The 17,377-nt window shown below is 46.9% G+C and overlaps 1 protein-coding gene across 1 annotated transcript in view; it reads left to right on the forward strand.

Annotated features, from left to right (window-relative positions):
• Positions 1-17,377, forward strand: part of IARS1 (isoleucyl-tRNA synthetase 1) — a 91,428-nt gene that overhangs the window by 54,592 nt on the left and 19,459 nt on the right. The window contains exon 13 of the mRNA XM_044303076.1: positions 4,156-4,309. Within this exon, the coding sequence (XP_044159011.1) occupies positions 4,156-4,309 (154 nt within the window). The remainder of the gene's footprint in view (positions 1-4,155; positions 4,310-17,377) is intronic.

Raw genomic sequence — 17,377 nt, forward strand, 5'->3', positions numbered from 1 at the left:
TGCCCCTGTTATCAGCCATTTCAGGGGAAGGATGACTGTAGGACAGGAGAATACAGTCTATTGCTCCCTGTTATCAGCCATTCAGGGGACGAGGATGACTGTAGGACAGGAGAATACAGTCTATGCCCCTGTTATCAGCCAATCTTCATAGGGAGAGGATGACTGTAGGACAGGAGAATACAGTCTATTGCCCCCTGTTATCAGCCATTTCAGGGGAGAGGTATGACTGTAGGACAGGGAATACAGTCTATGCCCCCTGTATCAGCCATTTCAGGGGAGAGATGACTGTAGTACAGGAGAATACAGTCTATTGCCCCTGTTATCCGCCATTTCAGGGGAGAGGATGATGTAGGACAGGAGCATACAGTCTATTGCCCCTGTTATCAGCCATTTCATAGGAGAGGATGACTGTAGGACAGGAGAATACCGTCTATTGCTCCCTGTTATCAGCCATTTCAGGGGAGGATGACTGTAGGACAGGAGAATACAGTCTATGCCCCCCTGTTATCAGCCATTTCAGGGGAGAGGATGACTGTAGGACAGGAGAATACAGTCTATTGCCCCCTGTTATCAGCCATTTCAGGGGAGAGGATGACTGTAGGACAGGAGAATACAGTCTATTGCCCCCTGTTATCAGCCATTCAGGGGAGAGGATGACTGTAGGACAGGAGAATACAGTCTATTGCTCCCTGTTATCAGCCATTTCAGGGGAGAGGATGACTGTAGGACAGGAGAATACAGTCTATTGCCCCCTGTTATCAGCCATTTCAGGGGAGAGGATGACTGTAGGACAGGAGAATACAGTCTATTGCCCCTGTTATCAGCCATTTCAGGGAGAGGATGACTGTAGGACAGGAGAATACAGTCTATTGCCCCTGTTATCAGCCATTTCAGGGGAGAGGATGACTGTAGGACAGGAGAATACAGTCTATTGCCCCTGTTATCAGCCATTTCAGGGGAGAGGATGACTGTAGGACAGGAGAATACAGTCTATTGCCCCCTGTTATCAGCCATTTCAGGGGAGAGGATGACTGTAGGACAGGAGAATACAGTCTATTGCCCCCTGTTATCAGCCATTTCAGGGGAGAGGATGACTGTAGGACAGGAGAATACAGTCTATTGCCCCTGTTATCAGCCATTTCAGGGGAGAGGATGACTGTAGGACAGGAGAATACAGTCTATTGCTCCCTGTTATCAGCCATTTCAGGGGAGAGGATGACTGTAGGACAGGAGAATACAGTCTATTGCCCCCTGTTATCAGCCATTTCAGGGGAGAGGATGACTGTAGGACAGGAGAATACAGTCTATTGCCCCTGTTATCAGCCATTTCAGGGGAGAGGACTGACTGTAGGACAGGAGAATACAGTCTATTGCCCCCTGTTATCAGCCATTTCAGGGGAGAGGATGACTGTAGGACAGGAGAATACAGTCTATTGCCCCTGTTATCAGCCATTTCAGGGGAGAGGATGACTGTAGGACAGGAGAATACAGTCTATTGCCCCCTGTTATCAGCCATTTCAGGGGAGAGGATGACTGTAGGACAGGAGAATACAGTCTATTGCTCCCTGTTATCAGCCATTTCAGGGGAGAGGATGACTGTAGGACAGGAGAATACAGTCTATTGCCCCCTGTTATCAGCCATTTCAGGGGAGAGGATGACTGTAGGACAGGAGAATACAGTCTATTGCCCCCTGTTATCAGCCATTTCAGGGGAGAGGATGACTGTAGGACAGGAGAATACAGTCTATTGCCCCCTGTTATCAGCCATTTCAGGGGAGAGGATGACTGTAGGACAGGAGAATACAGTCTATTGCCCCTGTTATCAGCCATTTCAGGGGAGAGGATGACTGTAGGACAGGAGAATACAGTCTATTGCCCCCTGTTATCAGCCATTTCAGGGGAGAGGATGACTGTAGGACAGGAGAATACAGTCTATTGCCCCCTGTTATCAGCCATTTCAGGGGAGAGGATGACTGTAGGACAGGAGAATACAGTCTATTGCCCCCTGTTATCAGCCATTTCAGGGGAGAGGATGACTGTAGGACAGGAGAATACAGTCTATTGCCCCCTGTTATCAGCCATTTCAGGGGAGAGGATGACTGTAGGACAGGAGAATACAGTCTATTGCCCCTGTTATCAGCCATTTCAGGGGAGAGGATGACTGTAGGACAGGAGAATACAGTCTATTGCCCCCTGTTATCAGCCATTTCAGGGGAGAGGATGACTGTAGGACAGGAGAATACAGTCTATTGCCCCCTGTTATCAGCCATTTCAGGGGAGAGGATGACTGTAGGACAGGAGAATACAGTCTATTGCCCCCTGTTATCAGCCATTTCAGGGGAGAGGATGACTGTAGGACAGGAGAATACAGTCTATTGCCCCCTGTTATCAGCCATTTCAGGGGAGAGGATGACTGTAGGACAGGAGAATACAGTCTATTGCCCCCTGTTATCAGCCATTTCAGGGGAGAGGATGACTGTAGGACAGGAGAATACAGTCTATTGCCCCCTGTTATCAGCCATTTCAGGGGAGAGGATGACTGTAGGACAGGAGAATACAGTCTATTGCCCCCTGTTATCAGCCATTTCAGGGGAGAGGATGACTGTAGGACAGGAGAATACAGTCTATTGCCCCCTGTTATCAGCCATTTCAGGGGAGAGGATGACTGTAGGACAGGAGAATACAGTCTATTGCCCCCTGTTATCAGCCATTTCAGGGGAGAGGATGACTGTAGGACAGGAGAATACAGTCTATTGCCCCCTGTTATCAGCCATTTCAGGGGAGAGGATGACTGTAGGACAGGAGAATACAGTCTATTGCCCCCTGTTATCAGCCATTTCAGGGGAGAGGATGACTGTAGGACAGGAGAATACAGTCTATTGCTCCCTGTTATCAGCCATTTCAGGGGAGAGGATGACTGTAGGACAGGAGAATACAGTCTATTGCCCCTGTTATCAGCCATTTCAGGGGACAGGATGACTGTAGGACAGGAGAATACAGTCTATTGCCCCCTGTTATCAGCCATTTCAGGGGACAGGATGACTGTAGGACAGGAGAATACAGTCTATTGCCCCCTGTTATCAGCCATTTCAGGGGAGAGGATGACTGTAGGACAGGAGAATACAGTCTATTGCCCCCTGTTATCAGCCATTTCAGGGGAGAGGATGACTGTAGGACAGGAGAATACAGTCTATTGCTCCCTGTTATCAGCCATTTCAGGGGAGAGGATGACTGTAGGACAGGAGAATACAGTCTATTGCCCCTGTTATCAGCCATTTCAGGGGAGAGGATGACTGTAGGACAGGAGAATACAGTCTATTGCCCCTGTTATCAGCCATTTCAGGGGAGAGGATGACTGTAGGACAGGAGAATACAGTCTATTGCCCCCTGTTATCAGCCATTTCAGGGGAGAGGATGACTGTAGGACAGGAGAATACAGTCTATTGCCCCCTGTTATCAGCCATTTCAGGGGAGAGGATGACTGTAGGACAGGAGAATACAGTCTATTGCCCCCTGTTATCAGCCATTTCAGGGGAGAGGATGACTGTAGGACAGGAGAATACAGTCTATTGCCCTCTGTTATCAGCCATTTCAGGGGTAGAGGATGACTGTAGGACAGGAGAATACAGTCTATTCCCCCTGTTATCAGCCATTTCGGGCCGGGTAGAGGATGACTGTAGGACAGGAGAATACAGTCTATTGCCCCCTGTTATCAGCCATTTCAGGGGAGAGGATGACTGTAGGACAGGAGAATACAGTCTATTGCCCCCTGTTATCAGCCATTTCAGGGTAGAGGATGACTGTAGGACAGGAGAATACAGTCTATTGCCCCCTGTTATCAGCCATTTCGGGCCGGGTCGAGGATGACTGTAGGACAGGAGAATACAGTCTATTGCCCCCTGTTATCAGCCATTTCGGGCCGGGTCGAGGATGACTGTAGGACAGGAGAATACAGTCTATTGCCCCTGTTATCAGCCATTTTGGGCCGGGTAGAGGATGACTGTAGTGCCGATCAGTGGGAAGAGTGACAGGAAGTATAGAGAAGTCCCTGCCCTCCTTGTTGACTTCTTTATGCCCCATTTCTCCAGGGCTGGACTTGGTTCTCACTGTTCAGTGGGGTCACAACTTGTAATATGGTGTTAGATCTTGTTGCAGTGATGTTTCATCTTCCATCTTTTTTAGGGTTCCAGAGTTTGTAAGAGAAAAGCGTTTTGGAAATTGGCTGAAAGAAGCTCGTGATTGGGCCATATCCAGAAACCGGTACTGGGGCACTCCGATTCCGCTGTGGGTCAGCGAGGACTTTGAGGAGGTTTGTAATGTATAATACATGACCTGTAAGTAAGGATGGCCGTCATTCTGTCTGGAGCATGCCTGGTACCCTGAGGGAAGCGTACCCCCGAGTCTTATAAGCCGAAACTACAGCCCAGCTAGGTGCCCCCAGGCCTCATTCACACAATATTTTGCCTTTATTTTTAACCCTTTCCTGACAGGCTATTTTCACCTTGCTGACATGTCACTTTGTGCTAATAACTGTGGAATGCGTTTACTCATCCGACCGATTCTAACATTTGTTTTCTCGTGACCTGTCGTACGACTGTTAATGGTAAACTTGTCGATATGCTTTACCTTTTTTATTTCTCTGACACACCCTCGCAAGATAGTTATTACTTAACATCTCGCCTATGCTGCTTTATGTTGGTATCCTCTCGTAAGTGTCATTTTATTATTTTAGGGTGATAGAAGGCTTAGAATATAGGAAGCAAATTTTCAAGAAAATTTCCAAAACCAACTTTAAGGACCATTTCAGTTTCTAAGTGTGGGGCTAATATAATAGAAACCACCCGTAAATGACCCCATTTACCCCTTAATTTATTGAAATTTCAAAAATGTCACTTATTTGTTTTGCACATTTTTGAAGGGCAGATTTTGCTGGAAGGGTTTGTGTGCGGTGTCACATTGGAAGGGACTCTGTACCCCCATTTAGAAACGACATCCCTCAGTATTTATTAAGGGGTGAGAGAGCATTTTGAGGCTGCACTTATTTTGTAGAAATGAATGCACAGTGGACCGCGCAAAGCGAACATTGCAAGTTATCCGCAGATATGACATTTCTTTGCTGAACTTGTGCCATCTGAGATGCAAATTGTCAGACCGGCTTCTACCAGGTAGTGAGGCCATAAATGTGGCCTTTTGTGGTGCGGATTTTGATGGATTGATTCACAGGCGCCATGTTGCTTTTGAGCAGATAGTACAAGCATTTTCTGTGACCCATCCTTTTTTCCCTCTTGGTGCAGCTTGCAGGAGGAGTTGGCATCATCATTGGTACTGTTTTGGGTGAACTTAAGGTGGTTTTTATTTTACCCCATTTACCTGATGGGGTAGATCATGTGATATTCTTATAGAGCAGGTCGTTATGGACGCAGCGATACCTAATGTGCCTTTTTTCCAGTTCTACACAATAAAAGCATTTTGAAAAGATAAACAATCGTGTTTTATGTCACTCACTATTTTTCGAGTGTCATTTAAAAAAAATATAATTTGGCGATGATCTTGAGTGAGGGCTCATTGCTTGCGGGACGAGGGTACATTTTTATTGGTACCATGTCGTGGGAGATAGTGCTTCTTTATCACCCGAAATTATGTGTTTTGTGAGGTAATGTGACCAAAAATGTACTTGTGGTGTTCACCTTATGGGATAGATCGTGTCATGTTTATAGAGCCAGTCATTACAGACACAATGATACCTAATATGTCCAGTTTTTATTTTTTTACTTTTTATTTTTTTATTGTGAATGACTTGGTGCTCCCAGTATGCTTGATCCCTATTTCAATGCATTACAATACATGTCCCCAATGTATATCTTTATTTCTCGTACATTCTCACAAGCGGCTCCGAATGGATCCATCCAGACTTACAATGTAAGTCAATGGGGACGGATCCGTTTGAAGTTGACACAATATGGCTCAATTTTCAAATGGATCCATCCCCCATTGACTTTCAATGTAAGTCAAAACAGATCCGTTTGCATTATCATGAACAAAAAAAAAAAAAAAAAGGCCGTACCATATGCCCAGTTTCACACTCGTTCGCTGCAACAGGAGATCCTTTCCCTCTGGGACAAGACCTCTTGTGGTCTGGACGCTCGCATCTGCCTGTCTCTGCTGTTTCGGGCAGCTCTTTCTTGGTGGCTGTCCCCTATGAACCTGACATTGGGAAGATCTTTCTTCCCGTTCTTCTGGACGATTGTCACCACCGATGCCAGCCTCCTGGGTTGAGGCGGCGTTCTCCTGTCCCACACGGTTCAGGGGGTTTGGTCGGCGACAGAATCTCGCCTCCCGATCAACATCCTGGAGCGGAGAGCGATTTTTCCACTCCCTCTTCCATTGGACTCCTCTCCTTGCCGGCCGCCCGGTAAGGATTCAGTCGGACAATGCCACGGCTGTGGCTTAAATCAACCATCAAGGCGGTACCCGCAGCCGGGCGGTGATGCAGGAGGTGAGGAGAATTCTGCTGTGGGCAGAGTCGCACGTTCCGGTATTGTCAGCGGTATACATTCCAGGAGTAGACAACTGGACAGCGGACTTTCTAAGCCGCAACAAAGTGGATCCAGGCGAGTGGTCTCTGCATCCGGATGTATTCAACGTCTGCCGCCGGTGGGGCCGTCCGGATGTGGACTTGATGGCGTCCAGGCTCAACAACAAGCTCCCGGTGTTCCTAGCTCGTGCCCGGGATCCGAAGGCGTACGGGGTGGACGCGCTGGTGTCTCCGTGGCAGTACTTCAGCCTCCTCTATGTCTTCCCTCCACTTCCTCTGCTGCCGAAGGTTCTATGCAAGATCGAGGCGGAAGAGATTCAGACCGTTCTTATCGCCCCGGATTGGCCTCGCCGCGCATGGTTCTCGGACGTTGCTCGGATGCTGGCGGACGCCCCATGGCCTCTCCCCGACAGAGAAGATCTACTGTCTCGGGGCCCACTCTTCCACCAGAATTTACAGTCACTTTGTTTAACGGCGTGGCTGTTGAAACCGCCATCCTGAAGAGGAGGGGGTTCTCGGATTCGGTGGTTAGAACCATGATCAAAGCGAGGATGCCGGCTTCCTCCCGGATTTACTATCGTACCTGGAAGACCATACTTGCCTTTTGTGAGGACTCGGGTTTCCCTCCCCTTCGTTTTTCCATCCCGATGGTGCTCTCGTTTCTTCAGTCCGGACTCGAGATGGGACTGTCGCTGAGCTCCCTGAAGGGTCAAGTTTCGGCTCTGGCTGTCTTTTTTTTTTTTCAGAAGTCCCTTGCTCTCCTGGGTCCTGTGAGGACCTTTCTTCAGGGGGTGGCGCATTCGGTCCCTCCGTACGTCCCCCATTTACCTCCTTGGGATCTCAACTTGGTCCTGCGCGCCCTCCAGACAGCCCCCTTCGAGCCTCTGAGGGAGGTCTTCCTGACCTTTCTCACCTGGAAAGTGGTCTTCCTTGGCCATAACTTCCATCAGGCGGGTATCGTAGCTGGCCGCACTCTCCTGCCAGGAGCCTTTTCTGTTTTTTCACCAGGATAAGGTGGTGCTCCGTCCGGTTCCCTCCTTTTTTCCCAAGGTGGTCTCTCCCTTCCACCTTAACGAGGATCTTGTACTGCCTTCCTTTTTGTCCTTCTCCGGCAAACCCCAAGGAACGCGCTCTCCATTCCCTGAAGGTGTATCTGACGGCTACCACCGCCGTTCAGACTCCCTCTTTGTGATTCCTGAGGGACCTCGTAAGGGTCTGGCGGCCTCCAAGGTCACTGTGGCGCGATGGATCCGCTCGACTATCTCCGCGGCTTATCGCGCCCGTGGTAGAGTTACCCCGGCTCGGATTACCGCTCACTCCACTAGGGCGGTGGGAGCTTCCTGGGCAAGGCGCAATCGTGCCTCTGCTTCTCAGCTGTTTAAGGCGGCCACCTGGTCGTCCTTACGTACTTTTACGAAATCGGTTGCATTCGCTGGCTTCGGCTGATGCTGTCGTTGGCCGCAGGGTTTTGCAGGCTGTGGTTCCTGTTTGACAGTTGGATGTTCCTCCTGGTGGTGCTGATGTTTTTTTTCCCACCCCATGGACTGCTTTGGGACGTCCCATGGTCTGTGTCCCCCAATGGAATGTACGAGAAAAGGAGATTTTTTATTTTTTTTGTGAAACTCACCTGTAAAATCTTTTTCTCGTCTTTTCCATTGGGGGACACAGCTCCCACCCATTCTGCCTGTTGCAGGAGGGGTTCAGTTCATTTATTTTTTATTTTCTCCTTCTCCTACTGCTTTTGCAACGCCTGAGTTCCTCCTGGTGGAGTATTTGCATAGTGTCCCTCCTACTAATACCTCTAAGCTATACCCATGGTCTGTGTCCCCCAATGGAAAAGATGAGAAAAAGATTTTACAGGTGAGTTTCACAAAAAAATCTCATTTTGCCTGGGGTCCACTCCTGGATTTGTCTTACTAATAGGGATACAAAATAGAAAGTGTGTCCATTTTGTTCTTTCTGTTTTTTTGGGGGTTTGTTTTTTCCTCTCAAATCCCATCCTGTATCTAGACGCATATTGTACATGATATACCACTGTGTACAAACTGTTATATGATGTACACTTCATGGAGAAAAGTATCGGGCCCCATGTCTTCATCATTGACTTCAGGTGTGTCATTGAGCGTCGGTACCACAGGTGTATAACATCCAGCCTCGGCTGTACAGTCTACCATTACCACAGTATTTAACATCCAGCCTCTATAGCCATGCAGTCTACCATTACCATAGTCTGACTGCTCTTACAGTAAAGGGTCCACAGTGTCACTGCTCTTACAGTATAGAGTCCATAGTCTCACTGCTCTTACAGTATAGAGTCCATAGTCTCACTGCTCTTACAGTAAAGAGTCCATAGTCTCACCGCTCTTACAGTAAAGAGTCCATAGTCTCACTGCTCTTACAGTACAGAGTCCATAGTCTCACTGCTCTTACAGTAAAGAGTCCATAGTCTCACTGCTCTTACAGTACAGAGTCCATAGTCTCACTGCTCTTACAGTATAGTCCATAGTCTCACTGCTCTTACAGTAAAGAGTCCATAGTCTCACTGCTCTTACAGTATAGAGTCCATAGTCTCACTGCTCTTACAGTATAGAGTCCATAGTCTCACCGCTCTTACAGTATAGAGTCCATAGTCTCACTGCTCTTACAGTATAGAGTCCATAGTCTCACTGCTCTTACAGTATAGAGTCCATAGTCTCACTGCTCTTACAGTATAGAGTCCATAGTCTCCCTGCTCTTACAGTAAAGAGTCCATAGTCTCACTGCTCTTACAGTAGAGTCCATAGTCTCACTGCTCTTACAGTAAAGAGTCCATAGTCTCACCGCTCTTACAGTATAGAGTCCATAGTCTCACTGCTCTTACAGTAGAGTCCATAGTCTCACTGCTCTTACAGTAAAGAGTCCATAGTCTCACTGCTCTTACAGTATAGAGTCCATAGTCTCACTGCTCTTACAGTATAGAGTCCATAGTCTCACTGCTCTTACAGTATAGAGTCCATAGTCTCCCTGCTGTTACAGTAAAGAGTCCATAGTCTCACTGCTCTTACAGTATAGAGTCCATAGTGTCACTGCTCTTACAGTATAGAGTCCACAGTCTCCCTGCTCTTACAGTATAGAGTCCATAGTCTCACTGCTCTTACAGTATAGTCCATAGTCTCACTGCTCTTACAGTATAGAGTCCATAGTCTCACTGCTCTTACAGTATAGTCCATAGTCTCACTGCTCTTACAGTATAGAGTCCATAGTGTCACTGCTCTTACAGTATAGAGTCCACAGTCTCCCTGCTCTTACAGTATAGAGTCCATAGTCTCACTGCTCTTACAGTATAGAGTCCATAGTCTCACTGCTCTTACAGTACAGAGTCCATAGTCTCACTGCTCTTACAGTAAAGAGTCCATAGTCTCACTGCTGTTACAGTAAAGAGTCCATAGTCTCACTGCTGTTACAGTATAGAGTCCATAGTCTCACTGCTCTTACAGTATAGAGTCCATAGTCTCACTGCTCTTACAGTAAAGAGTCCATAGTCTCACTGCTCTTACAGTAAAGAGTCCATAGTCTCACTGCTCTTACAGTAAAGAGTCCATAGTCTCACTGCTCTTACAGTATAGAGTCCATAGTCTCACTGCTCTTACAGTACAGAGTCCATAGTCTCACTGCTCTTACAGTACAGAGTCCATAGTCTCACTGCTCTTACAGTACAGAGTCCATAGTCTCACTGCTCTTACAGTACAGAGTCCATAGTCTCACTGCTCTTACAGTACAGAGTCCATAGTCCTCACTGCTCTTACAGTACAGAGTCCAGTAGTCTCACTGCTCTTACAGTACAGAGTCCATAGTCTCACTGCTCTTACAGTACAGAGTCCATAGTCTCACTGCTCTTACGTACAGAGTCCATAGTCTCACTGCTCTTACAGTACAGAGTCCATAGTCTCACTGCTCTTACAGTACAGAGTCCATAGTCTCACTGCTCTTACAGTACAGAGTCCATAGTCTCACTGCTCTTACAGTACAGAGTCCATAGTCCTCACTGCTCTTACAGTACAGAGTCCATAGTCTCACTGCTCTTACAGTACAGAGTCCATAGTCTCACTGCTCTTACAGTACAGAGTCCATAGTCTCACTGCTCTTACAGTACAGAGTCCATAGTCCACTGCTCTTACAGTACAGAGTCCATAGTCTCACTGCTCTTACAGTACAGAGTCCATAGTCTCACTGCTCTTACAGTACAGAGTCCATAGTCTCACTGCTCTTACAGTACAGAGTCCATAGTCCTCACTGCTCTTACAGTACAGAGTCCATAGTCTCACTGCTCTTACAGTACAGAGTCCATAGTCTCACTGCTCTTACAGTACAGAGTCCATAGTCTCACTGCTCTTACAGTACAGAGTCCATAGTCCTCACTGCTCTTACAGTACAGAGTCCATAGTCTCACTGCTCTTACAGTACAGAGTCCATAGTCTCACTGCTCTTACAGTACAGAGTCCATAGTCTCACTGCTCTTACAGTACAGAGTCCATAGTCTCACTGCTCTTACAGTACAGGTCCATAGTCTCACTGCTCTTACAGTACAGAGTCCATAGTCTCACTGCTCTTACAGTACAGAGTCCATAGTCTCACTGCTCTTACAGTACAGAGTCCATAGTCTCACTGCTCTTACAGTACAGAGTCCATAGTCTCACTGCTCTTACAGTACAGAGTCCATAGTCCTCACTGCTCGTACAGTACAGAGTCCATAGTCTCACTGCTCTTACAGTACAGAGTCCATAGTCTCACTGCTCTTACAGTACAGAGTCCATAGTCTCACTGCTCTTACAGTACAGAGTCCATAGTCTCACTGCTCTTACAGTACAGAGTCCATAGTCTCACTGCTCGTACAGTACAGAGTCCATAGTCTCACTGCTCTTACAGTACAGAGTCCATAGTCTCACTGCTCTTACAGTACAGAGTCCATAGTCTCACTGCTCTTACAGTACAGAGTCCATAGTCTCACTGCTCTTACAGTACAGAGTCCATAGTCTCACTGCTCGTACAGTACAGAGTCCATAGTCTCACTGCTCTTACAGTACAGAGTCCATAGTCTCACTGCTCTTACAGTACAGAGTCCATAGTCTCACTGCTCTTACAGTACAGAGTCCATAGTCTCACTGCTCGTACAGTACAGAGTCCATAGTCTCACTGCTCGTACAGTACAGAGTCCATAGTCTCACTGCTCGTACAGTACAGAGTCCATAGTCTCACTGCTCGTACAGTACAGAGTCCATAGTCTCACTGCTCGTACAGTACAGAGTCCATAGTCTCACTGCTCGTACAGTACAGAGTCCATAGTCTCACTGCTCGTACAGTACAGAGTCCATAGTCTCACTGCTCGTACAGTACAGAGTCCATAGTCTCACTGCTCGTACAGTACAGAGTCCATAGTCTCACTGCTCGTACAGTACAGAGTCCATAGTCTCACTGCTCTTACAGTACAGAGTCCATAGTCTCACTGCTCGTACAGTACAGAGTCCATAGTCTCACTGCTCGTACAGTACAGAGTCCATAGTCTCACTGCTCGTACAGTACAGAGTCCATAGTCTCACTGCTCGTACAGTACAGAGTCCATAGTCTCACTGCTCGTACAGTACAGAGTCCATAGTCTCACTGCTCGTACAGTACAGAGTCCATAGTCTCACTGCTCGTACAGTACAGAGTCCATAGTCTCACTGCTCGTACAGTACAGAGTCCATAGTCTCACTGCTCGTACAGTACAGAGTCCATAGTCTCACTGCTCGTACAGTACAGAGTCCATAGTCTACTGCTCGTACAGTACAGAGTCCATAGTCTCACTGCTCGTACAGTACAGAGTCCATAGTCTCACTGCTCGTACAGTACAGAGTCCATAGTCTCACTGCTCGTACAGTACAGAGTCCATAGTCTCACTGCTCGTACAGTACAGAGTCCATAGTCTCACTGCTCGTACAGTACAGAGTCCATAGTCTCACTGCTCGTACAGTACAGAGTCCATAGTCCTCACTGCTCGTACAGTACAGAGTCCATAGTCCTCACTGCTCGTACAGTACAGAGTCCATAGTCTCACTGCTCGTACAGTACAGAGTCCATAGTCTCACTGCTCGTACAGTACAGAGTCCATAGTCTCACTGCTCGTACAGTACAGAGTCCATAGTCTCACTGCTCGTACAGTACAGAGTCCATAGTCTCACTGCTCGTACAGTACAGAGTCCCATAGTCTCACTGCTCGCACAGTACAGAGTCCATAGTCTCACTGCTCGTACAGTATAGAGTCCATAGTCTCACTGCTCGCACAGTAACAGAGTCCATAGTCTCACTGCTCGTACAGTAAAGAGTCCATAGTCTCACTGCTCGTGCTCGCACAGTACAGAGTCCATAGTCTCACTGCTCGCACAGTATAGAGTCCATAGTCTCACTGCTCGCACAGTAAAGAGTCCATAGTCTCACTGCTCGCACAGTAAAGAGTCCCCCAGTGTCACTGCTCGCACAGTAAAGAGTCCCCCAGTGTCACTGCTCGCACAGTAAAGAGTCCCCCAGTGTCACTGCTCGCACAGTAAAGAGTCCCCCCGTGTCACTGCTCGCACAGTAAAGAGTCCCCCAGTGTCACTGCTCGCACAGTAAAGAGTCCCCCAGTGTCACTGCTCGCACAGTAAAGAGTCCCCCAGTGTCACTGCTCGCACAGTAAAGAGTCCCCCAGTGTCACTGCTCGCACAGTAAAGAGTCCCCCAGTGTCACTGCTCGCACAGTAGAGTGTCCCCCAGTGTCACTGCTCGCACAGTAGAGTGTCCCCCAGTGTCACTGCTCGCACAGTAAAGAGTCCCCCAGTGTCACTGCTCGCACAGTAAAGAGTCCCCCAGTGTCACTGCTCGCACAGTAAAGGAGATAAAATGTCAATAAAATATGGAAATCAGTCAAGAAATCCACTAGGCGGACATAAAAACGCCTTTTTTAATTATGCAAAAATATAAAATTTATTTATAAATGAGTAAAAATCCAATATAAAACAGACATAAGATAAATGGATAGACAAATTGACGCAGTACCAACAAATCGCCACTAGATGGTGGTGTAACCTAGTATTGCTTTCTCACCAGCATAAAATTATCCTAAGACCAATGAAATATATATCATACACAATTGATTATAAAAAGGATAAACACTGATTAATACAGGAAGAATAACTGATCCACTGTCTCCTTATGACCAATCAAAAATATATATATGATATTAATATGATATTATACCCCACTCGGCAATCAGACTATGGAAATTTAATTTCCCAAGGGTTTTTCCTCTACTCAGATAATGTCCTATCTCCCATTAGCAATATGCATCTTTGCTAAGAGGACAATTAGCATTAGGGAGGTGTTTAACACTATATGTTCCCTCAGTATGGGGACTCTTCACTATATGCCGAGAGGAATATCTTATTAATACCACAATCAGTGATTACAAATATACATTACCGGGTAAAGGATGAACAGGGTTTCGGGTGTGATCAGTTCTCAAAACTCTTCCAGTAGACAAAATTTAATCCAAGTTTCATTTTTGTTGTTGAAGTAAGTTGTTAGTTGCAGTTGTTTTAGTTGAAGAGTGTATATCCCGTCTAACCTTTTACATGCATGCTTTATACCCCACGTTATCTAAAAACTCATCCCCTTCTAGATTAGGGAAATCGGACAAGATTCGTATGCAGATAAGAATTATGTAATTTTAACCCTCAAAACACTGGTGAAAATGACATATTATCCATCCACCTCTATATGGCACTGTTGTACCACATAACAATTTCAACATTAATTCGAAATATCTAATACATTCACATGACCTTTTTAACCTCTCCAATATGCATCAGTATTAAGGGTTTCCTTATCCATAGTCTAGACATGTTGGAGTCACTATCCTTTAAGGACAATGGGCCTTTTACTTGACATCCGGGTTCATTAACCCGACTCACTGTTACACATAGATTACATATTATATAAATTATTGGTTTAGATATGTTGCCAATCTAAATATGCCACACAGGAATATATAGAACATAATCATGCATACATGAATGGGACATTCACAGACCAAATGTTTCCCATAAAGCAATTACTTCCTAAATGACTTTGTAAGGAAGTAAAACAATACATTGCTATTTAAATGGTTGTCTCTCACAGACACGTCTGTAGGACCCATCATAGCATTAACAGGTAGACCACATCTGCTCACAATAATGTTTATACAATACACTCTATGTCCGCTACAGACATGTTACCCAAACTGAACTCGGCATAACCTCCTCTCGGCCTATAGAAAGATATTAGACACTGGTTCAGTCTGACTTTACACTTAAAGGCAATGAGCATTGACATTAAACTATAATATCTTCAGATAAGACTGTACACTTATGACAATGCACGACACCATGCCCCCTCATCCCATCTGTCCGAGTATAAATAGATGATGGGAGTGATCCCTGTTGTATTTGTGTGTTGAGTTTAACACCTTTAATATAATATAATATAATCATGAGAAACTGTAGTCCTCTGTCTTTGAATCCTCTGGTTTAATGTTTCTGGACGTAATAAAAATATCATCTTAACTTTGTGCAAATCCGAGCTCAGGGGAAGAAGAGCACAGAACCAAATTTAGCAGGTCATTATTTAGGTACCAAAGCGCAGAAGCTGCGTGTGAGAAATGAAGTCCCCCCTTACTGCGTCCATAGGTAGTAAGAGGGTAAGTAGCAGCCAGCAAGTATGACCACCATTATGAAAGCAGATGATTTTGCAGTTTGCTAGTCTGGAGCATTCAGGCACAGGAGGAAAGACATCGGCCATGATCTTAGAAGCCTAGAATGTGTCGGCAGATAAGACCCATTCAGCCCATCTAGTCTGCCCCATATACTGAATACTATGGATAGCCCCGGCCCTATCTTATATGAAGGATGGCCTTATGCCTATCCCATGCATGCTTAACCTCCTCCACTGTATTTGCAGCTACCACTTCTGCAGGAAGGCTATTCCCTGCATCCACTACTCTCTCAGTAAAGTAATACTTCCTGGTATTACTGTTAACCCTTTGCCCCTCTAATGTAACACTCTGTCCTCTTGTAGCAGTTTTCCTTCCTGTAAATCTTCTCTCCTCTTTTCCCTTGTTGATTCCCTTTATGTATTTAGCCGTCTCTCTCATCTCCCCTCCGTCTCGTCTTTCTTCCAAGCTCTACATGTTAAGGTCCTTTCATCTTTCCTGGTAAGTTTTATCCTGCAATCCATGGACCAGTTTAGTAGCTCTTCTCTGAACTCTCTCCAAAGTATCAGTATCCTTCTGGAGATATGGTCTCCAGTACTGCGCACAATACTCCAGATGAGGTCTCACCAGTGCTCTGTAGAGCGGCATGAGCGCCCCCCTCTGTCTACTAGTAATGCCTCTCCCTATACACCCCAGCACTCTGCTAGCATCTCCTGCTGCTCTATGACATGGTCTGCCTACCTATCCTTCTGGAGATATGGTCTCCAGTACTGAGCACAATACTCCAGATGAGGTCTCACTAGTGCTCTGTAGAGCGGCATGAGCGCCCCCCTCTGTCTACTGGTAATGCCTCTCCCTATACACCCAGCATTCTGCTAGCATCTCCTGCTGCTCTATGACATGGTCTGCCTACCTATCCTTCTGGAGATATGGCCTCCAGTACTGCGCACAATACTCCAGATGAGGTCTCACTAGTGCTCTGTAGAGCGGCCTGAGCGCCCCCTCTGTCTACTGGTAATGCCTCTCCCTATACACCCCAGCATTCTGCTAGCATCTCCTGCTGCTCTATGACATGGTCTGCCTACCTATCCTTCTGGAGATATGGTCTCCAGTACTGAGCACAATACTCCAGATGAGGTCTCACTAGTGCTCTGTAGAGCGGCATGAGCGCCTCCCTCTGTCTACTGGTAATGCCTCTCCCTATACACCCCAGCATTCTGCTAGCATCTCCTGCTGCTCTATGACATGGTCTGCCTACCTATCCTTCTGGAGATATGGTCTCCAGTACTGCGCACAATACTCCAGATGAGGTCTCACTAGTGCTCTGTAGAGCGGCATGAGCACCCCCCTCTGTCTACTGGTAATGCCTCTCCCTATACACCCCAGCATTCTGCTGGCATCTCCTGCTGCTCTATGACATGGTCTGCCTACCTATCCTTCTGGAGATATGGTCTCCAGTACTGAGGACAATACTCCAGATGAGGTCTCACTAGTGCCCTGTAGAGCAGCATGAGCGCCCCCTCTGTCTACTGGTAATGCCTCTCCCTATACACCCCAGCATTCTGCCAGCATCTCCTGCTGCTCTAGGACATGGTCTGCCTACCTATCCTTCTGGAGATATGGTCTCCAGTACTGAGCACAATACTCCAGATGAGGTCTCACTAGTGCTCTGTAGAGCGGCATGAGCGCCTGTCTACTGGTAATGCCTCTCCCTATACACCCAGCATTCTGCTGGCATCTCCTGCTGCTCTATGACATGGTCTGCCTACCTATCCTTCTGGAGATATGGTCTCCAGTACTGCGCACAATACTCCAGATGAGGTCTCACTAGTGCTCTGTAGAGCGGCATGAGCGCCCCCCTCTGTCTACTGGTAATGCCTCTCCCTATACACCCCAGCATTCTGCTAGCATCTCCTGCTGCTCTATGACATGGTCTGCCTACCTATCCTTCTGGAGATATGGTCTCCAGTACTGAGGACAATACTCCAGATGAGGTCTCACTAGTGCTCTGTAGAGCGGCATGAGCGCCTTCCTCTGTCTACTGGTAATGCCTCTCCCTATACACCCCAGCACTCTGCTAGCATCTCCTGCTGCTCTATG

The sequence above is a fragment of the Bufo gargarizans genome, chromosome 8 (genome assembly GCF_014858855.1).
Source record: "Bufo gargarizans isolate SCDJY-AF-19 chromosome 8, ASM1485885v1, whole genome shotgun sequence".
Classification (NCBI taxonomy): Eukaryota; Metazoa; Chordata; class Amphibia; order Anura; family Bufonidae; genus Bufo; species Bufo gargarizans.